The sequence below is a fragment of the Hesperophylax consimilis genome, chromosome 2 (assembly GCF_061612785.1).
Source record: "Hesperophylax consimilis isolate HC1 chromosome 2, BYU_Hcon_1.0, whole genome shotgun sequence".
NCBI lineage: Eukaryota > Metazoa > Arthropoda > Insecta > Trichoptera > Limnephilidae > Hesperophylax > Hesperophylax consimilis.
The window spans coordinates 15,170,932-15,198,285 of record NC_142837.1 but is presented as its reverse complement, the minus strand read 5'-3'; the positions used below and the strand labels follow the sequence as shown (position 1 = coordinate 15,198,285).

The 27,354-nt window shown below is 34.0% G+C and overlaps 2 protein-coding genes across 2 annotated transcripts in view; one reads left to right on the top strand and one right to left on the bottom strand.

The window, feature by feature from the left end:
- LOC149425722 (gonadotropin-releasing hormone receptor-like) overlaps window positions 1-27,354 on the top strand; it is a 627,687-nt gene that overhangs the window by 100,641 nt on the left and 499,692 nt on the right. The window lies entirely within an intron of this gene.
- LOC149425727 (lewis-type alpha-(1,3)-fucosyltransferase-like) lies at window positions 7,647-11,425 on the bottom strand. The gene has a single exon (XM_089641372.1). It carries the CDS (start codon window positions 11,159-11,161, stop codon window positions 9,980-9,982), a length of 1,182 nt encoding a protein of 393 aa, XP_089497498.1. The 5' UTR covers window positions 11,162-11,425; the 3' UTR covers window positions 7,647-9,979.

The window sequence follows — 27,354 nt, the reverse complement described above, 5'->3', positions numbered from 1 at the left end:
TAAAAAAATACACACAAGATATAAAATTACAGCAACAAAAAATTAAAGTACCGTGATCAGAGAATCACAACATTATTGTTACGGTATTGGTTCGGTATTGGTTCGGTATTGGTTTGGTATTGGTTTCGTATAGTACGAAACCATTGTACCGGGGAATTAGCTAGTAGTAATTTGCAGGAGTTCGGAACTGTCCGATTTCGTTTTTAATATTTTATAAAAGTTAATTTGTCCTCCACAACACAGGTGAACTCCTAGCGTGGAGGACAATGTACTATACCATTGTTTAACAAATATATTAAAGAATAAATAAAAAAAAAAAATAATAATAATGAAAAACATTTTTTTTCTTGCAACTAATTAATACTACAGATAATTATTGTTTATAATACTCCTACGAATCATGCATTTTATATCATACAAGATTTAGGTAGAGATATGTTTAGTAAATTTGCAGATGTAGTTTCATAAATTTAACAAAGAACTTCTTTAGTGAGAACTTGTATCATGGATAAATGATTTGATTATTTCATGTGTATATTGTATCAGTGACCAATTCCATAAATCTATGTGTGAATTCATATTTCCCAAGTTTTGAATTCTGTGTAGTGGTATATTGAACTGCGCCCTGGTCGTAGTATTACCACAATAAAACGGTAGTACTGACCTTGTGTTTCTGGATGGCACATTAAAATTTATAATCGCCAATAATTCAGGGCTGTCAATTGTACTATGCAAGATTTTAAAGAGAAATACTAGATCGAAAACAGTTCTTCTGTCACTCAAATTTAATAGATTAGATAACCGTAGTAGATAAGTGTAGTTTATTTGTTCAAAAATCACATTGAAGATGTTGAAGCCCTCAATCAGAAATATCCAGAAGGTAGAATGCTGCTAATCGGTGACTACAATATTCCAAATATAGACTGGATTAATAATCCATCAATACATTTTAATATCTATGCGAATAAATTTGTCAAATTTCCTAGGACTTAAGTCAAATTAATAATGTAGTTAATTCTAATCACCACATTTTAGACCTCGCACTTAGTAGCGATCCTAATGTATGTATAGGAAAATAATGTAAATCAATAGATACCCTTCTCCCCGTAGATTCCTATCATCCTCACTTTAACATCACCATTATAAACAATTACCTTAACACACACTCCAACGCTATTCCTAATTACTCATATAATTTTGCCAGAGCAGAATATACACTGATAATAAAACACATTGAAAATACAAATTGGTATTTTTAGACAAAAACAAAAATGTTAACCAAAATCTTTTAAAAAAAAAAATAATCATAACAATATTCGGCCAATTTATATAGCGCCATTTTCGTGAAAAATCACCTCAAGGGCGCTGTATAAAAATGTTTATTAAATAATAAAACTGCTGGCTTACAATTAGAATTCATAATAACTAGTGACTTAAATCTAAGACTTTCTAGTGACTTACGACTAAGGCTTAAATATGTTTACTTATGTAGACACTTGCAACTAACTTAATTTTAGAACACAAGTGCAAAATGCGCCCAATGTGTTAGCTGGATTTATAGAAAAGTATACATATATTACTTAAATGAATTAATTTTTTTTTTTAAAGAAAGACAAACATTTCCGGGTTACGAATAATCTGACAATATTTGAAAATCTCCTACTACCACCACAGTAAGCTGAAAATGTTGCTTGTGTTGTGATGTAGGACTTAGCCAGCCGAGGAATTGAACACTATACGCCTGGGTGGGACCCAAACGCGATGACAACTCGGCCACTGACCGGTCTGACATTTAATCGTTAAATGTCTGACATTTAATCATCATTTTAAACATTCACTTCACTAAGTGAATGTTAAAAATGAATATTTACCGCATATGATTCATCTGCCAACAATTAAACCGGTTGACGGGTTATGTTCCCACTGATATTGTCCATTTTTACTTCATCATCAACACGGCTATTGATAAATACGTACCCTCAATTCAAATCAAAACCATGAAAGTTTCACAAATGGTTTGATAATGACTTATAACACTGACAGCAACTCTATCTCATACTAAAATAAATTTCACAAATAAAGAACTGACTGTAAAATACTCGCCAGTAAATTATATCAAACCCACATACTTAAGACGGAAAAGTCTATTCCTTCAGATGTCACACACTTTTTTAAACACATAAATTCTCTAAGAAAAAATAAACCCTGCCTTTATATTATATTATTATTATTGCTATTTTTATACGCCAAACTAGGCAAATCCCCGTATTATAGTGGTAACATAAATAAGAAAATATACAAAGAAAATATAAAAACATATAAAAGAAAATATAAAAACGATTATACAATGTTGTACATTATATCGTTATACAAATGCAATAAAAAAAAAAGTGGGTGTGTCAAGCCTACGCAAGACAGAAGTGAAACTTCTTTTGTTAAACCGTATGAACCACAATCAATTACGTATTTCACTCGTATTACACTCACGACGCAGTATACTAACCAAGCAGCTGATGCTTTGCGTGGCGCAGTTCGCTGGTGTCTGAGAGAGAGGAAATAAGAGAAGAGAGAGAACGTTCGTGAGCGGCTCCCCCACCTCAACAAGGTTTCACTTCAAAAATGCCACAGCCGAGAATCGAACCTCGCTTAACTGATTGAAAGCCAACCACGCTGAGCACCAACTGTAAGCAAAGCCGCATAAATTGATTATATTATGTAGGTTCTGAAAATATGAGAGCTTGTTATGTTTTATAATGTTACCTACATCACACCCAAAATATAATATATTTTTAAAAATAATGTACAATGTACAGAAATAGAATCCCACACAAGATCGCGTAGTGCGCTCTAGCGAACGGATATTTTATCAGAGGGAGATAGTTTTAATTTTTTTTTCTGTAAATTATTACATATTATCAAAATAAATAAATTAATTAAATAAATGTAATACAATTATCATAATATACGGATTAGATAATAATTTTAATCCAACACAATAACGCAAAGCGCGCTCTAGCGGAGTAATGTTTTATCACAGTGAGATAAGTGTTTTTATTATTTTGCAATATTATTTTCTTTTAAAAAATGTTCTGACCTACTAAAAAATAAGATATTGAATGAAAAAGGCGTTAAAAACAAAAAAATAATGTGCGATGGCCGAGAATCGAACTCGGATCAACTGCTTGGAAGGCAACTATGCTGACCATTACACCACCAACGCCAGTTGTCGGGATGAGCTAAGAAGCATTTATATGTTACTTCAAAACTTTGACTAGATCAAATGAACTTTAATCGGTGGTGGGGGTACCCGCATTTTCGTTTCGATCGTGACTCGGTTTTACTCCGTCCCCGAAAATGACCATTACACCACCAACGCCAGTTGTCGGGATGAGCTAAGAAGCATTTATATGTTACTTCAAAACTTTGACTAGATCAAATGAACTTTAATCGGTGGTGGGGGTACTTTATCCATATTATCGTAAATATATATTTGTTTTTTTTGAAGTGAAACTTCTTTAGGCGCGTAATGAATTTTCGGGGACGGAGTAAAACCGAGTCACGATCGAAACGAAAATGCGGGTACCCCCACCACCGATTAAAGTTCATTTGATCTAGTCAAAGTTTTGAAGTAACATATAAATGCTTCTTAGCTCATCCCGACAACTGGCGTTGGTGGTGTAATGGTCAGCATAGTTGCCTTCCAAGCAGTTGATCCGAGTTCGATTCTCGGCCATCGCACATTATTTTTTTGTTTTTAACGCCTTTTTCATTCAATATCTTATTTTTTAGTAGGTCAGAACATTTTTTAAAAGAAAATAATATTGCAAAATAATAAAAACACTTATCTCACTGTGATAAAACATTACTCCGCTAGAGCGCGCTTTGCGTTATTGTGTTGGATTAAAATTATTATCTAATCCGTATATTATGATAATTGTATTACATTTATTTAATTAATTTATTTATTTTGATAATATGTAATAATTTACAGAAAAAAAAATTAAAACTATCTCCCTCTGATAAAATATCCGTTCGCTAGAGCGCACTACGCGATCTTGTGTGGGATTCTATTTATTTATTTTGTGAAACTTCTTTAGGCGCGTAATGGATTTTCGATGGACGGAGTAAAACCGAGTCAGGATCGACACGAAAATGCGGGTACCCCCACCACCGCTCACCGTTCACTGTCCCTCTCTCACCATATGCGCTTGTTGAGGTGGGGGAGCCGCTCACGAACGTTCTCTCTCTTCTCTTCTTTCCTCTCTCTCAGACACCAGCGAACTGCGCCACGCCAAGCATCAGCTGCTTGGTTAGTATACTGCGTCGTGAGTGTAATACGAGTGAAATACGTAATTGATTGTGGTTCATACGGTTTAACAAAAGAAGTTTCACTTCTGTCTTGCGTAGGCTTGACACACCCACTTTTTTATCCATCACTCTTATTACAGCTTTTTGTTCCTTGGCTAACGGATCTAGTGTAGTTTTAGCTGCACCGTCCCATGCCATACCAATAGAATGGCACAACATTATATGAAGGTGCCTGCCAGATAAATTCGAAGGAAAGTCACTTTTAAATGTAACAATAACCTCAATACTAACTTTCCATTTATTCACCAATTCCAAGAATTCATCACCTTAAAAATAAACGCTGTCAACTTATCGATGAATTTGGTGTTTAAAAAATTGTGGGTTTCAAAAGGCAACTAATTTCAGACCTATTTGCTCGTTATTAATTTTTATTATTTCTTGTCTTTTTAAAAAATCTTTTTTCTATACCTTCCTACAAGTACATCGCATACTCCTTTTTAGTTTTATTTGTTTTTAACACACATATTAATGACTGTTTGCATGTACGAACATACGTGCTTTATATTTTATACTTCTATTTATTTACCATTTCAGGTCCTATTATTTAAATTCGATATTAAATATGGCATTAGTATTTTGCCATTACTAATTAATTTTTTTTCCATTGATAACTGATCTCTTTTATAATATTAGTATTTACCTTGCGAAAAAATTATTTTCCTGTTTTCAGTGTTACTGGTTTGCAACAAACTTAAATAATTGTAAACGTATACGAATGTACAATGTACATTCTTAGATTTATATTTGAACCTTTGTTTTACTTGCAATATCAGATGTTATTATTTGGATTTGATGTTAATCACAGTATTAGTACTTTCCTGTTTTCAGTGTTGCTGGTTTGCAACAAACTTAAATAATTGTAAACGTATACGAATGTACAATGTACATTCTTACATTTATATTTGAACCTTTGCTTTACTTGCAATATCAGGTGTTATTATTTGGATTTGATGTTAATCACAGTATTAGTATTTAAAAAAATATATTTAGTTATGCTATTATCCATGTATTTGGTTACATTTACACACATAAATTGTTAATTTTACTTGTAAAAGCCAGATAGGGCGTCAATGAATAATAAATAAATAAATCATTAAATAAATATAATACAAAACGGATTTCCAAAAAAATCCCAAAAAGCCACGTTTTATCTACAAATGTAGTAACTACTTACAAGAAAATAATGAAATACGTTCAATAATGGAACATTCGATCATGTGGTTAGAAACTTACCGCAAATATTAATTACTTCAACGGTAACGTTTTTTGTTTCTTGATTTGTGGCATTTTTAAGTTATGGCAAAGAAACATTTACAATCATAAAATACTCAACCAAACCAATAAAAGGCATAAAACATAATGATTGTTAGAACAACAACACTTTTCCTGCTTCCCGTTCAAACAATTATGTATTCTTTATTATTTCTGTCTATTATAAATGGTTTTACCTAAACGAAAAATATAGCTCGCGGTGACATCAATAAATTATTGTTTTGTGTTTCTTACCAATAGAAAAAAATCAACAAGTGAAGCTACAAATGCATATCAGGTATGTAAATGTGTAATTATCAATATTTTAAAATGGTATCTTGATAAAAAATACATTAATTACGCTTAACGATGAGACTTTTAAAAATGTTTGAATCATTGGTCAGTATACTAAAATCTAATAGAAATTCTATGTATCCACCTTGTACAGCTCTAGCTCGGGCTTTTACCTTTAGGTATGTACTGTGAATCTTTAGGAATAAGCATAACTGTAAGTAGGTACTGTGAATTTTTTGAAATAAACATAATTCTAAGTAAGTATTGTGAATCTTCGGAATAACCATAATTGTAAGTAGGTACTGTGAATCTTTAGGAATAAACATAATTGTAAGTATTGTGAATCTTTTGAATAACCATAATTGTAAGTAGGTACTGTGAATCTTTAGAAATAAACATAATTGTAAGTATTGTGAATCTTTTGAATAACCATAATTGTAAGTAGGTACTGTGAATCTTTAGGAATAAACATAATTGTAAGTATTGTGAATCTTTGGAATAACCATATTTGTAAGTAGGTACTGTAAATCTTTAGGAATAAACATAATTGTAAGTATTGTGAATCTTTTGAATAACCATCATTGTAAATAGGTACTGTGAATCTTTAGGAATAAACATAATTGTAAGTAGGTACAGTGAATCTTTTGAAAAAAACTTATTTTAGGATGTTAAAGATAACGTTAGTGTAATATGAATTCATAAAAACCGTTTTTTAAACCAGTATTTTTTTGTGCTTTGATTTATATTAAAAACAGTATTTTTTATTAAACATACGACATAATGCAAATCATATTACCAATCTCATTAAACCTCTCCAGCTGGAGTTTTCATTCGAAAATAACCCGTTTAAAACAAACACTGACACAAATAAAAGTAAAGTAATGATTTGCATATAGGTATGCAGTTTGCGTAAGTTCAACCTGGATAGCGATATTGCGATATTGCCCAAACCTGAATGGTAATGCCGCACTCACGATTTCGAAATTAACAACACACAGGCCATGCTCGGGCATACTGCGGAAAAGCAATAAGTAATTTTTGCTGATTTTTCAAACAAGCTATTTTTACGGAACAACGCACATAATATTTTAGTTCCATCCATTATTGGTAGCATAATCTAAAATCCAAATCGAAATAACCGATTATGTCAGTAATTGAAATTTTTATGTTTGCACTAAAATATTGTTTTAATTTTCTTCGAATATTCCAACCCCTAATTAAATTAACCTTAGAAGGGTACTAGTGAGTAAAAATGACTCACTTCTAAATAGAACCCGCGACCTAGATGCGGTTAGAGCCACGCCACCGCTTTCCCCATTCGGTTATGTCTCAACCAGTGGCAAAACTCTCAAAACCAGGCGAGATTTTTTTTTACTAACTAAAACCCCTAAACTTATATGAATTCATATAAAATTAATGTAAAGCACAACAGAACTTACTGCAAAGAGGACATTTGTGGGAATCTCAAATGCCTGCAGGCATCCCAAGGGTGGAAATATTCTAAAATAATTAATTTATTTAATCGTTACAAATTCGGTATCGTGTAAACTGTACAAGCTATTTTATTTTATTTAGGAAACAAACAGTCATTTATACATTTAGAATAAACAGTAATTATTTATATGTTCCAGACCAATAAAGTTCCATTAAGTTTAGTTGTTGATTTAGTATTTGTACCCACACAATATATTTAAAAAATGACAGGAAATATTTAAAAAATATATATTATAAGGAATTACAAAATGTTATAAAACAAGTAAAGACAGTTTTCGCATGATTATACTAAAAACTATAAAATAAACAAAATGATAGAATTATTCACAAAATAAAAAAATGAAGTTATCAGTTTAGTAAGCTGTATTAATCAATATGTATTCAAGGGTTCCATGATAACTCAACACAGTGACAATTCAACACACTTCTAAAAAGTGATATAAAGTTATTAGAAACGATGAAAAAAAATTTAACCTAACCTAACCTACTTAACCCAGTTATTAAAGTTTTTGTTTCATCACTTTCCATGACTTTATATAACTTTTTAAAGATGTGATGAATTATCATTGTGATGATTTATCCGATCACCGTTTTCAAGTTCCAATTGAAAATGTGTACATCTCTAGAGGCATTGTGAGTTTTACAGTTACGTCCTATTAAAGATTCTTGCGCATATTTGGTCTAGAATTTATCTTAAAACATCAACATTTAATTTATTTTTATTGTTTTAGAATTTAATATTGCGATTATCATAATCTTTCGATCATCACTAAGTTTAATATGATTTAAGATTTTCACGGCCAAAAGTATTTTTGTTATTTGTTTTTGGGGTGTTATTTGTGTTGCGCTAACTCCTTCTTTAGCCAACATTTCGGACAACGTTACGGTGTCCATCATCAGGGCATATATATATGCTCACATCTGCCCTGATGATGGACACTACTTTTACGTAAAACAGTACTTTTTCGTATAATGAATAAAAGCTGTAATTAATTAACTATATTGTGTATTCCATTAAAACAGAGAAAGCTGGCCATTTGTTTCTTAATAATATTCGATGCACTTTTCGCAAACCTCTATCTTGCAATTATCACTCGCTTTATTATTTCGGTTTTCTTGCATTTTATAAAAAGTAAATTTGGCACTTTCAGGAGAATTATTTGTCGGTTCCTTTCTTTCTTCTCGAGTAAATATAACTGGACCAGCTTTGGTATTTGTATGTCATGCTCTTTATTCTCCAATGATACACATTTTTTGTAATCTTTTCATAAATTATTTTCCATGCCATAGCCCACTGTCGACTAGATCACGTGTTTATTTATTGAACACCCGTTAGACTTTTACGGACATAATATAAGTCGAATAATAAAGATTACCGACATTAGAATGCGTATAATACCGTCATATAAGTACATAAATAATACAGATTACCGACATTAGAATGCGTATAATACCGGCATATAAGTACATAAATCATAAAGTACAACATTTTGAGTCATTTGGTAAATTATTTTCTAACTATCTTTGGTAGAATTGAAAATAACAGTCATTTCGGACAAAAAAAAATGCGCACGCAATTTAGCTATGCTGTAAGGCTGCAAACGGCTTGAAAGGGAATGATGGAAAGTACCTGACTATTCAGATCTGGTCCTCGTGTATGGTGGGATGGGTATGTTTGGAAATAATTCGGCTTAGTGGCCGTCACATTGACAGCCGCGGTATTTGTATGTATAAATCAATATGTTTCAAAAATTAAATCAGATGAGAAACTGCTTTTTTCACAACGGATCTAAAATTTTGAAAGGTGAAAAGTAACGTCAAAATAACGAATACGGTCTTTCTAGTGTTAAGATAAGAAAGTTTTTTTTGTATTCATAATGAACATATTCAACATGTAGTCAACTAACCAATCCATTATTCAGCAACTTTAATGTATCGCATTTCATTTAACAAGAATTTTTTAATTTTCTGATTAAAACTTAAACCTTTTTGCACCAAGCCAACGAGTGGTATATCATCTAATGGTGATCGTTAGTGATTGTTGAAATGTTTATAAACATGTTCGCATTGTAATCAGCTACTTCTAAATCGACTTGTCACAGGTATGTAATGAAACGGTTTATATCACAACATACTTTACACTTCTTAAAAACTACTTAATTATTTACGACGTAGTGCTGTAAAAAAATCAAGAATTCAATTAAATGAAAACATCTATCGTAGAAGTAAATCTACCACTTTTTACGTGTTGATACAATGTGATACAGTATAAAAAAATAAAACAATCACTTTGTATGAACCACTAGTTAAATGGCACAATCACTATGTAAGTTGATAATAATACATCTTGAAAATAAGCGATTTTTTATAATACTTGTATTAGAGGCAATAATGAATTACTTAATATACGAGGATATTCTACCAAGTGATTGTTTCAGTTCAATAATATTATTTTAGTCAGTCGTTAATTATATTTTATATTGTTTTGAAGCAACTGGAGTGTTTACGATTAGATTATTATAAACTACAGTCGTATAAAAGTAAGTTGGTACAAACAGTTGATATGATACTATTACGGATGAAATCCTCCCTCGCATACTTTGCCAATAGAATCACCGTTCCACCAACTACTGAAATCGATGTATTGTTTCGATGGCAAATTAGGGTCGTGTAACATTTCACATAATTTACAAAAAGGTTGATTTTGAGGGTCAGTCCGATAGGTGAGTCTGTAAAAGTCTTTCCACCAGAAGTACGACAAATACTCGGTTGCATTTAGCATGACTGATTTTAGTTTATCCGCTAATTCACTAACTGACAACACTGAGGCGTCGATATAGGAATCAGGTGGCAATATTTTGGAGAAATTAGCTCCTCCATACATCACAGGAATTACGTCATTCAACATTGCATTCGTTAACTTCTCCGTTATATAATCCTTACAGTTGGAGTTCTCAAAACTGAGGTAAAAGAAATAGTCCCTTCTAAGCATGTCAAAACAAACTCGTGCATCGTTTCTCGGACACTTGAAAGGGCCACATCCTCCATAGACATCAACCGATAGTAATTTTTGTAAATTTTTTACAAGTTCTTGTCTGTTATTTTTACTACCACAATTTGAAGCAAACCAAGCAACAGGTTTTTTTTTTGATTGATAGATTGACGTGTGTCTGTTGGATTGCAAACGGTTTGATTGGTTATTCCACGGCGGGTCATCAAAGTACGAGGCTCTCTTTCCACTGGCGTCATAAAACTCAAAATATGGAGTCAGAATATCAGAGTCTGATCGATAAGTCATCGTCCAATTGAAGAAACCGTCAAACTTCTCTTTAGCCGGTCTGTTGAGCGGTGATTCCATAGAAAAGTAGACATATCTTTGGCGTTTCGATCTGTCCTTCGGGGTATTATCCGGGTGGTTGGGGTCATATTCCGGTCCATGGAAGACGATGGCGTCGAACTGATCGACCGGTCGTTCGGTTCTATCTCGTGTGATGAAGCACTCCTTCACTGCACAATTGTGGCTGATAAATGGCTGCGACCCCTCTCCGAATTCGTAGGTCGGGTCGGAGAAGAACCCATTCCAAAACAGGATTTGTTTTATTTGGCGCACTCTAGGAACAGACTCAACGTAGGTTTGATTGATTGTTTCTAAGCTCGTTGCAGATTTGTTTATATACACAAGTATGCACAACGTCATCGCCGTTATAAGCGCGACTTTGACAAAATTACTAGTATTGTTTGCGTTAGAGTTCATCGTTGCTCTATTAGGATCTAAATTATAAAATAAACGTGTTTTTCCTGCATCGTGTTATTCAATATTGCACCAGTATTTTAATAAGTCACATTTCAGAGCGATCGAGTACTACGCGTGGAGACTCACATTTTCCCCGTAAGCAGATAATTAGCGTCTAATCACCGTACGCGTGTTAGCAACTCACAAGTAGAATAAACACTATCTACGTTGAATCCACTCCAATTGATGTGTCATACTGACGTCTGTTATATCCGTTAAGTATCGTTTATCGCTCGCACTTCCACTGGCGCTGGCAATGGCTCACTCGTGTACCACAAACCTTCACCAATTCCTAAATAGCGTTATCAGCAGGATGAAGACACTTTCGACAACAAACATTGCAAAACCGATACGTAACCTGTTAATAAATAAAGACACCTCATTGTTTACGTTATTTTGTCAACAAGCTGTCCTTAGAACGAATCCGAATTTATTTATTTTTTTAAAATGTTAATAGGTAATAAGTACCTAAGTACTTGATTGGAGTAGTATTAATTTATTTTTAGAGACCGGCTTAGAAATAGGTGCGCCTCATTCCGAACTACTTACATAAACTGAGCAACTAAACCTACTCGTAACGCGTAATGTTTGTTAAGGTGTTAGGCGCGTCACGTGGCTGTTAAAAAAAGTTGTTAAATTCCTTTTGGTCGATAGTGCAGAATCGGGTCAGTTTTTTAACCATGCTTGCCACGATTCAACTTAAATGTTGTTTTTTTTTTTAATTCGATTATTAAGATTATTGTAGGTGTTTAGGAATAAAACAGATATAACAATACGATTAGGTAATTATAATAATTAACAATAGATTCGATTATTTAAGAAGTTTATACACAACTAGGTACCTAATATTTGGCTAATTTATACAACGCCGTTTTCGTGAGAAATCACCTCAAGGGCGCCTACTACATTACAAACAAAACAAAATAAATAATATACATAAGATATCATAAGAAGAACCAAAATTAATACAACTTTTGCATTATCGACTGATTTTCAAAGTCCTGTTTCAACTCAACTATTTGGAATTTCATCTGTCTGTAAATTTGATTGTTAAGTTCCAGTCCCCAAGATGGTGATCGTGTTGGATATTATATTTTTATCCCGCCAGATTTCGCATGATCGTGGTTACATGAGCTGTCTAATCGGAATTTTCATTAAGTACACCTGATAACAATTATCAGGTGTAGGTACAGGTACATTATATGATATATTGTATTCAATATATTATAAATCGGAATAGCCAATACCATCATATTGATTATTCCGATTTGACAGATGACTACACCTGCCTGAAGAAACGTTCATAAAAGAATTCTCATTAACGGCCCTCGCTATTAAATGTTTCTAGCTTGAATTCGAATATCGAACTCGCTGCACCAGCAGCTGGCAGGTGCGTTCCATTCAAAATCAATACACGAACAGAGCAAAACAAATTATTATTAATTAAAGATATTGCGATTCTGAAAATTATGTTAAAATATATTTTAGAAGGTAATGCAATATAACTATAGCTTGATTCATGGAGGAAGTTCTCAGTAACAACATTTAATATAACTTTTTATTTGGAACTTTTTTGATACATACATAGGTGAGATGTATTACTATGTGTACCATTGTGCCCATACAAAGGTACACATAGTAACACATAAAAAGTGACAAAAGGCTTGGCCTTTATTCCAGCCTGGTTTCGCAGTGCGGCGGAGCACTGCTATTACTAAATTGTCTAGTTTGATTTGAGGTCACGGGTTCAAAAGCCGGCGAGGACAAAACAAATTAAATTTAATTTATATGAGTATAACATATTGTAGAATTAATATTTTTTTATATAGGTACATATTATAATGAATCTGTACCTCATTCCAAAGTGGAAGATACGTTCAGTATCACCCTGGTGAGAGACCATAATTCAGAATTGAAAGTTGCTTGAGAACGGCGTAGATATGTTTAGTGACTAGATCTGAATAGCCAGGAACTTTCCAACCCTCCTTCCCTATCTCTAAATATGTGAATTACATACATTAGGAATATAAATAAAATTTCTTTTGAAGACACTTCACAAGACACAATGAAATGTTATTGATTTCTTCTTAACAATTCCTTCTTACATGTTTTGGTTTTCGCTGAAACCAATTTTACTTTACTTCTTTTCGTTATTATGCACTTTTCTAAATACTAAGGATTTCTAATAGGCATGCAGCGATTATGGATCAATTAATTCGGGTAGCATGCAAACATTGCTATTGTAACTATAATGCTGATCTTTTGCTGGAGCGAGCTGCAGGGTTTTTCTTTTCTTTTTTTTACTTAATACTTGTTGATTATTTTTCTGAAATCTTTTCAATTATAATTTATTTATGAGTTTTCCGGGACTATGACCGGTTGCAAATTTATGCAAAGAATAGTGTGGACGATTGGTGTTGAACGCCACTACCGTTGCAGCGCACCTTCCATTGTCGGACCGTTTTAGAAAATAGTAGATAGTAATTAGTGATACGCTTTCCACAAACAAATTTAGCCACAACATTAGTATAGCCCTCCACAGTATTGCTGTCTACATCATGTATTAAAATTCGAGCATTAGATGCCAAAAGTCGAACGTTCTGCATTATTCTGGACATCATCAAGCTCGAAGTCATATTGGGTACTTAATTAGTGTCGCCAGTATCCCGTTGGCAAAAGTATGCCCGTTTTTTGCATAGTGAGTGGTCTCCATATACAAGTTTTGGACCATTCAATATATCTAAATATAGCTGTTTTATTTTTTCCTCTTGACTAAAATTCATAGCCTTCCGGTACGTTATCGCACAACGTACAGCCGTTCTCAGGCGTAAAATACGGCTTGACACAATGTTCCTAAGTGTTAAGGGATACTTTGTATCTTCTGACAGTGATCTAAGTTTTTTGCAATAATTTCGAAGTAAGTGATTTCGGCATTCGATCTTTTGGACTGAAACATTTTTATACGGATTTGCTTCTTTTATTTTATTGTAAGTGCTGGAATATTTTATACACTTTTTTATTTTAAAAATATCAAATTGTTTATTACCTAGAAACCCGAAAAAATGTTAACAATAAATTATTCTTAATAATATCAAATTGTTTATCACCTAGAATCACGAAAAAATTTTAACAATAAATTAATTCTTAATAATATCAAATTGTTTATCACCTAGAATCACCAAAAAATGTAAACAATAAATTAATTCTTAATAATACTATTTGAGAGAGACAATACACAGCTTCGACGGAAACTCACAGATGAAACATAAAAAAGGCGACACACTATTATAGTCCCTACGCGTAACGCATAGAGTGGAATATTATGGAAACGTCACCTGGAAGTATAATAATTACGCGGAATTCCGAACTTTGAAAAAAGAAAAGATATTTCGAACTTTGAAAAGACACGACGGACCGTGCATTCACGGCCACCTCATTGAGCCGAATGAATGGGGAGAATTCTTAGATGTTCATTATATAGTATTTACGAAAATAAATTGTTAATAAAAACATATATATCGACAGAAAAATGTTCTTATGATAGTTTAACGTGGCTACATTATCGATATTTTGACGATTAATAACTTAGATTGTCGTTTGAATCTGACAATTCATGATTCTCCATACAACGATTGATATCGCTAGTAAGGAAGGCCCGAAGGTGACATTTATTTTGACAAATTGTATAATTTCTCATTGGAAATTTTTTTAAAGTTACTCGTTTGTAAAATATTGATGGTTTATAATTAATTATGTGGGTATTTAAGTACCTACTTACAAATTTCAGAGGAAATTTTGTTTTTAATTTATTAAATAAAGAAAATTATAAACACACATTTTTTACTGTTCACAAAACTGCCAATATGATAAAATTTATTGTGATCGACTGTTATCGAGTTTTATCATTTAATTGAGGATACTTTGTCTCACGCCGATGGCACGACAAACAGCTTATTGATAAGCGTTAGAAGCTTGACTCTTTTATGTATAATATAAAAAGTATTTCGATTTAAATTTTTGAAGCACTAATAGCTTTAATAAATGGAGCCAAGAATTTTCAGACGTAAGTGCTAATTTGGGTGGGAGAGTGGTAAAATTAGAGAGGGACAAAATGTTTGACATATAGATGCATTAGTTAGTCAGTTTGAACATTTAGAGTGTGGTAAAGCCGGCCTTGAGCGTGGTTTAAGACCGTTTAAACAAAACAAATGCCATGATAATAAGTCAAGTTCTTCACTTTAAGTTACGCACCATGTAATATTTACACCGCGTTTTAAGTAAGGGGGTTATTTGGTAAAAGCATATAATATTATTCTTTTCGTTAGATAGGTAGATTTATTTTTCAATGCATGATTCGTTCGACGAATTTCAAACTACAAATAAACAGAATCGTGGTTGTGTTGGACCTATTTTGTAGCAAACCGCACGTGCCTTGGACGTATGAAATAACCTGCTAATATATTAAATATTGTACGACGATAGAAGTCTTATCGTAAAATAGGTGAACTGCGTTAATTTCCCAACCGATTTATATATATACTTGACTGGCTTAGGAACCTACCTACACAGAAGGTGATTATATAATGTGAGTGCATCAGCAGAATGCTGCTCTTTAACTAATAAAAATAAACGTGCAAGTAGTAAAATCACATCGTTGGAAAGTTTCATTTTCATAGTTTCAATTAATCGATTATTGATCTGCAGAAAGACCCACATAAAACATGCCCGCTTTGGGAAATTCAAAATCACGCAGAAAATACAAAATCAAACCATTTATGTGTTTTGCCGTATTAAATTTGTTCAACAACTTTGAAAACTCGGTTTCGTGAAATGAGGACAGCGTTTGTCAAAATTTGATAGTAATTATGTGAAAACGATTTGTAAATTCCGTGTTGATTGATAAAAATAAATTAGGTCAATCGTTTTATATGACAACGTATGCATGATTTGGAGTGATAGAGTGATCTACTATTACTATTATAAAGCAGCCTTATAACTACAAGGTTGGTCTACCTTTGCATTGTGTATAATAAAACCGAACATATTTTGAATATCATTTCAAATACATCTGGCCTACTTTCATCTTCACTCCTTCATGAATCAAAGAGAGCCATTCAGAGGTGGTAACATAGCACATATATTTATAAAAAAATTTGGTTTGAACCAGCAAAAACAATTAATTTAATTATTAATATTTTTATACTTCTCAAGAGCTCTCCTGTGTCAACAGTTTTAGGTAGGGGGGACTATTATTGCCCCAGATTGTTCAACGTTGTGAAGCGGGTTTAGGTACCTAGGGCTATAAGAAGAAGAGAGTTATTAATGCTGGTCTTGAAGGGGCCCAGAATATATAAAGGAAGAAAAACAGATGACAGTAGCTCATTCCACAGTCGGCTTTCGCTGAAACGTTGTGAAGCGGGTTTAGGTACCTAGGGCTATAAGAAGAAGAGAGTTATTAATGCTGGTCTTGAAGGGGCCCAGAATATATAAAGGAAGAAAAACAGATGACAGTCGCTCATTCCACAGTCGGCTTTTGCTGAAACGTTGTGAAGCGGGTTTAGGTACCTAGGGCTATAAGAAGAAGAGAGTTATTAATGCTGGTCTTGAAGGGGCCCAGAATATATAAAGGAAGAAAAACAGATGACAGTCGCTCATTCCACAGTCGGCTTTTGCTGAAACGTTGTGAAGCGGGTTTAGGTACCTAGGGCTATAAGAAGAAGAGAGTTATTAATGCTGGTCTTGAAGGGGCCCAGAATATATAAAGGAAGAAAAACAGATGACAGTCGCTCATTCCACAGTCGGCTTTTGCTGAAACGTTGTGAAGCGGGTTTAGGTACCTAGGGCTATAAGAAGAAGAGAGTTATTAATGCTGGTCTTGAAGGGGCCCAGAATATATAAAGGAAGAAAAACAGATGACAGTCGCTCATTCCACAGTCGGCTTTCGCTGAAACGTTGTGAAGCGGGTTTAGGTACCTAGGGCTATAAGAAGAAGAGAGTTATTAATGCTGGTCTTGAAGGGGCCCAGAATATATAAAGGAAGAAAAACAGATGACAGTCGCTCATTCCACAGTCGGCTTTCGCTGAAACGTTGTGAAGCGGGTTTAGGTACCTAGGGCTATAAGAAGAAGAGAGTTATTAATGCTGGTCTTGAAGGGGCCCAGAATATATAAAGGAAGAAAAACAGATGACAGTCGCTCATTCCACAGTCGGCTTTCGCTGAAACGTTGTGAAGCGGGTTTAGGTACCTAGGGCTATAAGAAGAAGAGAGTTATTAATGCTGGTCTTGAAGGGGCCCAGAATATATAAAGGAAGAAAAACAGATGACAGTCGCTCATTCCACAGTCGGCTTTCGCTGAAACGTTGTGAAGCGGGTTTAGGTACCTAGGGCTATAAGAAGAAGAGAGTTATTAATGCTGGTCTTGAAGGGGCCCAGAATATATAAAGGAAGAAAAACAGATGACAGTCGCTCATTCCACAGTCGGCTTTCGCTGAAACGTTGTGAAGCGGGTTTAGGTACCTAGGGCTATAAGAAGAAGAGAGTTATTAATGCTGGTCTTGAAGGGGCCCAGAATATATAAAGGAAGAAAAACAGATGACAGTCGCTCATTCCACAGTCGGCTTTCGCTGAAACGTTGTGAAGCGGGTTTAGGTACCTAGGGCTATAAGAAGAAGAGAGTTATTAATGCTGGTCTTGAAGGGGCCCAGAATATATAAAGGAAGAAAAACAGATGACAGTCGCTCATTCCACAGTCGGCTTTCGCTGAAACGTTGTGAAGCGGGTTTAGGTACCTAGGGCTATAAGAAGAAGAGAGTTATTAATGCTGGTCTTGAAGGGGCCCAGAATATATAAAGGAAGAAAAACAGATGACAGTCGCTCATTCCACAGTCGGCTTTCGCTGAAACGTTGTGAAGCGGGTTTAGGTACCTAGGGCTATAAGAAGAAGAGAGTTATTAATGCTGGTCTTGAAGGGGCCCAGAATATATAAAGGAAGAAAAACAGATGACAGTCGCTCATTCCACAGTCGGCTTTCGCTGATTCGAAATAAATGACCTACAATTATTTTAATAGCACACAATGCATACATTTTATCATTAGTATTTGGGTCGAATGGGCACGTGAGTTTTTCGTATTTTTAAATGAGTTAAATTTGCATCATTGTTTTTCCTCTTTTGATTACGAAATACTTTGCCAAAGATTTCAATACCTACTGTTTTATCGTAATTCAGAAATTACTTAAAAAAAGCAGACCTTCCTGTTTTGGTGCATTCATTTGTTTTCATGGTATAGATGTGGCTGACAACTAACGCATCATCAATCATTAATGCAGAATAATATAATGGAAAAGGAAAAACGGGTTTCTTGTTCACTTTCGAAGATAGTTAAGTAGATATAAAATTAATAAAAAAATGTTAGAATAAAAGTTTGCATTTCTCAGATAATTTCGCCAATCATATCCACCAAATTGTAAACAAAGGCATGAAAACACTAGGCTTCGTATTAAGAACAGCTAAAAACTTTAACTCCATACAAGCCATTAAACTGTTATACATATCTCTTGTTAGAAGCATAATTGAATACAACTCAGTAGTTTGGTCTCCCTCTTATAAAATTCACATAAATAACATTGAGCGAATAGAAAAGAATTTCTACGTTTTATAAATTTTAAATTAAATATCCCACTAGAAGACTTACAATATCATTTCTTATTAAATAATCTAAAAATACACACATTGGAAGATAGAAAATAAACAATTTTTTTATTCAAAATTCTAAACTCTAAATTCGACCGTTGCGAACTTCTGCAACTCATAAACTTACGAATACCTACAATAACAACACGACAAAATACACTATTCCACCGCAACACACAAGCGCAATTACATTGCGAACTCCCCAATACAACGGTTTCACACTATGGGAAACCAATACTTAGGTGATGTCGATATATTTAATATTAACTTTGCAAATTTTGTGGATCACGTAAAGACTAATTTCAACACTATTCCTAAATGGAAGTTGTATTTTTGTGAACCAGTTAAATCGCTGTATTTTTTAATTTATGTTCTTGTTCTTTTTATTTTTATTTCTTGCATATATTATTTTTGAATGTAATTTTATTTTTATTATTTCTTTCTTATGTTTCAAAATTATCTGTCATCAAAACTGTATCACTAAAATTGTAAAAGCCCTCTGGGCGTTAAATAAATAAAGAAGAAAAATTTGAAATTTATCCAGAAAGTACAGAGATGGAAGAATATAATCGTGCGATACAGGTACAAGAAGGCTTTACTATAATATCTTCTAAATCATTACGAATATAATGTAAGTCAACTCATACTTGTTGATAATATTTTGTATGTACTTGTATCTCATCCTAGTATTAATTTTATACTTTCTGTCGTCATTTTATTATCAATTGCCACAGTGAATTGTTTTTCTGTGACATGAATTGTGGTGTATGGTATATTTATACCGTTGATATTCAATAAATAAATAATGATCTCGACCGTTCTCAAGATGAGTCAGTTTCAATAATAATGTTTGCGATTTATGCATTTTTCCTCGAAATTCGAGAAGATTGTCTCGAATTACGCTACATACATCTACAGGATATGTCTGAACAAAACCGACAAAACAGACAGCTTCCTTATTAATAGACTTATTACATATATAACTTGTAGATGGCACTTTTAGATTAACTTAAGAGGATAGGATTATCAGACTCAGTCCTGCAATTATTTTGTAGTTATCTAACGGATCGAACGCAATGCGTTCAAATAAACAGTACCTTTAGTCGTGCTCAAAAAACGGTATGTTGCGTCCCACAACGTAGCATCTTAGGACTCTTATCATTTTTAATATACACGGTGTCCGGAAACTCGTAGTACAAGCGGAAAACTGGTGAATCGAAGTATAGCGCCCTTCGTGGCAGCAGGACGCGTCCTAACGCTTCCTCCAACCGCTTTGTATTTTTTTTAGTATTTTCAAGGGAAATGAGGCAACATCCCTTTGAAATTATTTTTAAAATCAATCAATCAACATATGAACTTAAATAAAAATAAACTTAATAATTATTAGAACTTTATAATATGTGATTTGAGTGCAGTGTTTTAAAAGTGAATAAATAATCGGAAATTTGCTCAAAAATATTGGACATTCGAAACGAACGGCGATCGGTAAATGCATTCCAGATGTTTTCAACAAAATTCTCGGAAACTGGGCAAGCTTAAACCCTGCAAGTGTTTTTTATTAAGCCCAGGGTAATTTAATACCCAGCTTTTTATTGCGGACAGAATGCACCACTTCAACAATTAACAGGAACAGGATTACGTGGAGATAAATGATGGACTTGCCGAACGTCACAGCGGTGCTGCCAGGGTCTCTTATCTATGTGAGGTGTCAGCGCTTTATTAGCAGCAGATACATACCTGGACGCCGTTGTTGGACGCGGTGTGGACTCTTTTACTGCAGCAGCTGGTCCAGTTCCTTCACCACTTAGGATTCTTGCTGCAGAGCCTCCATCTTCTATCTTCGTAGAACGTCACAGCAGTGCTGCCAAGGTCTGGTATCTGTGAGAGGATAGTGTGTCAGCGCTTTATTAGCAGCAGACACATACCTGGACGGACGATGAACCTCGTGCTGGCACTGTTGGTGGACGCGGTGGATTCTTTCGCTGCAGCGGATGGCCCAGTTTCTTCACCATCTAGGATTCTGGCTGCAGAGTCTCCATCTTCTATCTTCGTGTCACCTGTTCCTATACTTCATTTAACTTAACTTAACTTCACTCTATTTTTGTAATATTTATATTTTCTGTAATACCTGCATCAACTGTTAAGCGCCCCTGAGGTGATATCTCACAAAAGCGGCGCTATACAAATTATCCAATAATAAATAAATAAATCTTTATCACATTTGGAGTCGATTTTATGGTATAATTTTTTATTTATTTGAGCTTTCGTTTTCGAGTAAATCGAGTCAGAAGTTGATTTTTTTATGATCAAATTCTTATAAATTATTACTGAAGATCAAAGTACCCAACTAATTAAAATTGTTTAAAAGTAAAATAAAAAAAGAAACCCAGATTTAAAGCATTATTTTGAAATCACCCATCATTTAATCCGGTGTAATCATAAAATATTTCTGCTCTGCAGGGTTAAAACATCTGTTGTTCTAAAATTCATACCTATCTCTGACATATTCGCAAAATATAGCTTTCTCTAGAATGCTGGGTTCAACTAACATATGAAGGAAAGAGACGCACGATAAGCAGATGTGACATTTCTGTTAAATCGTAAGTAGGTCAGTTTTGGTTTATGGGTCGCCGCACGTGGCCGTATTTATGTGATTGTTTACATTGCATTTTGCTTTAAGAAGTTTTCTCGTTAATTTAAACATAAAAGCAAATTTTGGTCGAAATTTTTGTGTTTTAATACGCGTTATTATTGTTTTGATAGCGATACTTTAAGATTTACCATCGATGCGTTCAACGTGTTTGAAAACAGTTGTACGTTTTTAATGTTTTGATTTTGAGACTTATCATTGACATTAAAAATTAACTCATGACATGATTCAAATAGTGCAATAATCAACCATCAGACGGACCCAACTGTGCTTGAAAGTTAACGGTGAACATTTAAAATAATTTATGTGACGTGTTTGTGTTTTGAATTGGAGATCGGAACATCGCTACATATTGTGAGTACCTACCTATGCTAATAATAATTTCTATCCGTTGCGTCGGCGTTTCAGATCGAATGATGAAAAAATTTTAACCCTGAAAAAGCCGAAAAATATTTTTTTTGGTGAAAATGCTCAAATCAAAAAACTTTATGTTTATTTGGGTTCCCTATGTGGTGTAGATTCTCCAGTTTCCCGCTTGTACTACGAGTTTTCGGACACCGTGTATATTAATTATCTATGCAACCTACAGATTTGTGGACAAATCACAACTTTTGCCGATGATACTGTTTTGCTATTTTACTCTAAATTTTGGGATGAAGTCTATAAAACGGCAGAAAATGGCCTTAGTACTGTTAAAAATTGGCTTGATGCTCACTTATTAACCCTGAATACAGACAAAACAAAAAAAATATATTTCGAATATCAAATAAGCTCTTACCGTCTCAACAAATCCTCAAACTGCTCAGCTGTAACCCCGTAATAACGCCATTTACTTGTCCTTCTATAAGTAGAGTTGATACTATTAAATGTCTTGGTATTCAAATAGACGATCTTCTTAAATGGAATGTATATGTTACAAACCTAACGAAAAAACTGAGGAAACTCATCTATTTCTTTAAAAATTTGAGGGATATTTTAAATAGAAAACAACTGAAACACGTTTACTGTGCTCTTGTACAATCGTCTCTTGAATATGGTATTATCAGTTGGAGTAGTGCAACACATACTTGTCTAGAGGCTTTAGCAAAGATTCAAAAAATAATTTTGAACGTTATTCCTAAAGTCCCATTAAGAACGAGCACTGATTTTATTTTTAAGACACTAAGGACGGGTTGTTTCGGAGAATTTGAACAATTCATCAAATTTCAACGTTCATTTCCGGGTTCTGTGAAAGACTTATTCAAGTTCTGTTTTTATATCATTGCAGGCTAGTTGCTTGAAAAAACTGAAATAAAAACAGAACTTGAAAAAATCTTTCACAGAACTTGAAAATGAACGTTGAAATTTGATGAATTGTTCAGATTCTCCGAAACAACCCGTCCTAAATGTTCCTAACCTGAAAAAATAATATCCACAAAATATCCAGCTTCATCAATTTAAAAATACCCTTATGTATGAAGAACGAATAAGCACTAGAGCCTTGAGACAGTCACATGTAAAATCTTTTGACATCCCAGTTTATCAAACTTCAACTGGCCATTGCTGCAGCAGTCGCCCAGCCATTTACTGTATCGTATGGCACGATGATACACAATGTGCTCCAATCTGAAATTATCGCTGAAAGGATTCCGGTTGTATCAGTTTTCTATCTGTGTTTTAAATCCCAGTTTTATTGAAATACATATAACTATTTCTTGTGAATTGGGCTGGCTGTAAAAAAATAGGAAGTACCTATAAGCTACACCCCTTTGTACGTTCTGTATACCAAAATAATACTTGTAATTAAAATGTGAATTTTGATTCGAATCGTCTTTCTTTTATGATGGTTTGGATAGAACACCTCACGGTGTTTTACTTAAATCATTACCCAGGTTGAGGACTGATGTGTGCCGGTGCTTATTATTTACAATATTTTCTTGTGCAGGCAAACACGTCCCGTACACATACACATTAGTAGTATTTCATAACATATAAAAAAAAGCTTACTGTGTGTTTATATATATATACTATGCCTTTTGGTTAAACTGAAATTTTATTAATTAATTACTTAAATATATTCTCGCTTCTTCTTCATCTTCTACATTCATTCTTGAATTGTATAATTAAAAAATAAAATAAAATACTGATTTAAAAATGCCAGATAAAATAAAATACTGATTTTATTTTATCTGGCATTTTCATAATATTGTGTAAACAAAAACCTAGTTAACAACCACTCTGTAAATTGCCATCTCAACACAGGCGTTACACACCTAGTGAAATAGGCAATACGTCATTATTGTAATCAAATGTTAAATTCAAATTAAATAAATAAATAAATACTTTGCTGTACCATAGACATGGGAAACCATAGACATGTAATAAGGGTGAGGGAACAAACCGAATTGCGAGGAGCGGAGTGGTTTCTTTCAACGACTGGTCAATAAATGAATCCGACATTGTACAAGCAACTCGAATTGTACTATCACTGGGTCTGATTATAAAAGGAAAGTGGAACATGAATATAATACAAGGTTTACAAAGAATGAAGGAATGCTTGTTCCAAAATATAATAATAAATACGGACGGCGAACCCTAGAATTTAACGTGCCAAAAATGCTTAATATGTTACCCATTAATATAAAAAATTGCGATTCCACAAATAGATTGAGATATATGCTGAAACAATGGTTACTAAATAGAGATAGTTTATATTAATTTAGGTGTGTTAATTGTATAGTTATAGTAATAATATTATTTTTGTATGTATGTAATTGATCATTAACATCCTGTTGACAAACTGCTTTATTGAAGTTTAACGGGATTGTAGCTTGAAAACCAATAAAAAAAATAAAATAAAACTTTTAAAACTTTGAAAATAAAATCTGCTTACAAATTTCTAATCCTTTTTAGTAGCTGCAGCTTACGTAATAGCGAATTCAATCCAGCGTAAAAATTCCGCTTGTTTAGATATATTTTGTACAGTATTTAGTCAAGACACTTTTATAAATTAGTTATAATTTACTTAACGCAATAACAAACACATGCACGCTGAGCTAGCCATGATATATATATTTAAGGTTGTCACATGAAAGCTCATATCACGAAAATAATACAATAATCTGTTTAATTTTTAATTTATTCATGTGAATTATTTCAAGCACACATAATTCAATAAAAATAATAAATGGCAGGTAGATTATTTGTCTAGTTGTAGTAGATGCTCTCAGTATTGCCCTAGTTACTTCAAGTGGCTCCACTCGAGTTTAGAAATCAGATCTGCTTAGGCAGGTACTTGTTACCACTACTTCCAGTAGCACAATATATCCGAGAATGGGGATGTCATAGTCCGCAATCTCTTAAGGGCGCGCAGGAGCGCCGAGAAATTTTAACGATAGGTATTTGTAAAAATTATTTCTATTTCGTTCATCTCAGCGGGGACAGCAAAAGCGCTATCGGTGTATTGGTGAACCCCAATGCGTGTGTGTGCGTGGCTGCAGGTGTTGGAAGCACGAATGGTCGCGCTGCGCCCGATAGCGACTTCGCGTCATATTATCGCGATCAGTTCTTATTATTTCATTTACTGTTATTCATTTATTCCAAAAATTAAGTAGGTGCCTAGGTACATATTCGTAATAAAATAGCGAGGTCTACATTATTTAATATTGTATTGTACTTAACTTTATTATTATTATTACTTACTACAAATATGTACGTAGATACATTTATTTTGCCTCCGTGGTTGAGGGGTAAGGCTCTCGACTTCGAGTCCGGAAGTCTCGGAATAAAATCACGGCGTGCGCAAGTAAATTGATTTTAATTAATTTATGTTGTTTCACAATATTAAAAATAATATTTATTAAAAAGAATATTAATTAAATATAATATAAAATAATTGTCTGGAGAAATAATGATACACGCGGCGACTTAGTTACGGCCAAATCAGCTATCAGCTTACAGGGTTTTGTAATACTAGTCCAATTAAGTCGCCAATTGGGGAATCCACAGTCTCACTGGCTCCAGACGGGAGCAGTTTGGACTCTTGTGCGGTATTCACATAAAAAAAGTCACGTCGCAACTCGCAACTAGAGCGCCTGCTGTTCGCTCATCACCTCAGTCACATCGCGACTTGTGCGTAGTTATATACATGTGACTGCCTGCTCCGAGCTCATCTTCTGCACACGCACAAGTAAATGAGACTTGTGGGTGCGTGTATACAGGTTGCTGCACACATAAAAAAGTCATGTCGCAACTCGCAACTAGAGCGCCTGCTGTTGACTCATCATCTCAGTCACATCGCAACTTGTGCGTAGGTATATACATGTGACTGCCTGCTCCGAGCTCATCTTCTGCACACGCACAAGTCAATGAGACCTGTGCGTGCGTGTATACAGGTTGCTGCCTGCTGCAACAGATAAGTCAATACGCGTCGCGACTTGAGCGTGCGTATTCCTATATAATAGATATCTTCTGCGCTCATAGTTCATTCATCTTGTTACTATTAGTAAAGTAAGATGCACGCTGTTTTGGTTTAGTAATATCTGGAGATTAATACCATCTTTTTTTATAAAACGTCAGCATAGGCGCGGTAGGTCCTTTTTTAATTAAACATATAAATATCGCTAAAAATGTTGTTGTTTTTTGGCTCTCCCTGAATAACGTAAATTCATCAGTTTTGACTGTATGCATAAAGTGCATTAGTGCAAGTCGGTACATTTGTTAACATATCTAGTAACCTATAATAAATATTATTCTACGTCTTAGGCTGCGTATACACACGCCAGCCGAACAACGGATTATGGGAAAGGAACGAAGCGAAAGCAAACTGCCCGAAACGCTGCGCCGCTTGCGGTTGCTTCGTACCTTTACCATAATTCGTGGTTCGGCTCGCGTCTCTGTCCGCAAAGAGTGGCGTGCACTGATTTTTCAGTAGGCTAGAATCCTAAGATTGAAAATACGACATTAATGATGTTGTCGTAGCTGAAAATTAGTTTTTTTCCGAAATTTCAATTTTCAAATTCTGTGCACGCCACTATTCGCAAATATATACGTAGCATAATATATGTGTATTTAGAAATTGAGTTACATAAAATCGACCACTATATTACCTACCTTCAACTCAAAATTTTTTTTCTTACAGATAAATAATGGGTAAAAGAAATGGAAACAAAGCGCGTTTGTTTTTATCTACTAGACGAAAAAAACCGATTATTAGTATCAAACGGCAGATTCATGTTGCACCACGTTCGACATCTAGGAAAGTCGAAATATCGCTTTCCTGTTACTCTTACTACTGAACCTTCCTAAGGTTACCTTTACGTACGTAAAGTTTTTTTTCCCGTAAGTTGCTCACATAAGAGAGTTATGGCAAAATTACCACTGGGTATCGTTTACATTGATAATTTTGCCATAACTCTCTTACGTGAGCGACTTACGAGAAAAACCTAAAGATTTATACCATGAGAGCCGTGTATTATGTAGCATGTATAACGGGAAAATGGGATGGACAAATTTAAATAAATAAATCATTTGCATTTACAGGGATATGGATGTCATCGATACTACTTTTGGAAACTTAACTACATCTTCACTAATGCATGAAACTTCCATGGATGAATCATTTGCTCCAAATATAGACGAAAACGCAAGTTCATCATGATCAACAACGCTTGATGATTTGGTGATAGAACCAGACCATATTGATGAAACCCATAATTTCGAAGGTCGCAGAATTGTGGATATAAAATATTTGTTTTCGGAGATATCAAATATAAAGCACGAACACACCAACTGCACATTTTCCGATTTAAAATTTGTGAAGGAACGACGAAAT

Bases quoted from the DNA above. Each gene is read 5' to 3' on its own strand.
- LOC149425727 (XM_089641372.1), bottom strand. From the start codon at position 11,161: ATGAACTCTAACGCAAACAATACTAGTAATTTTGTCAAAGTCGCGCTT.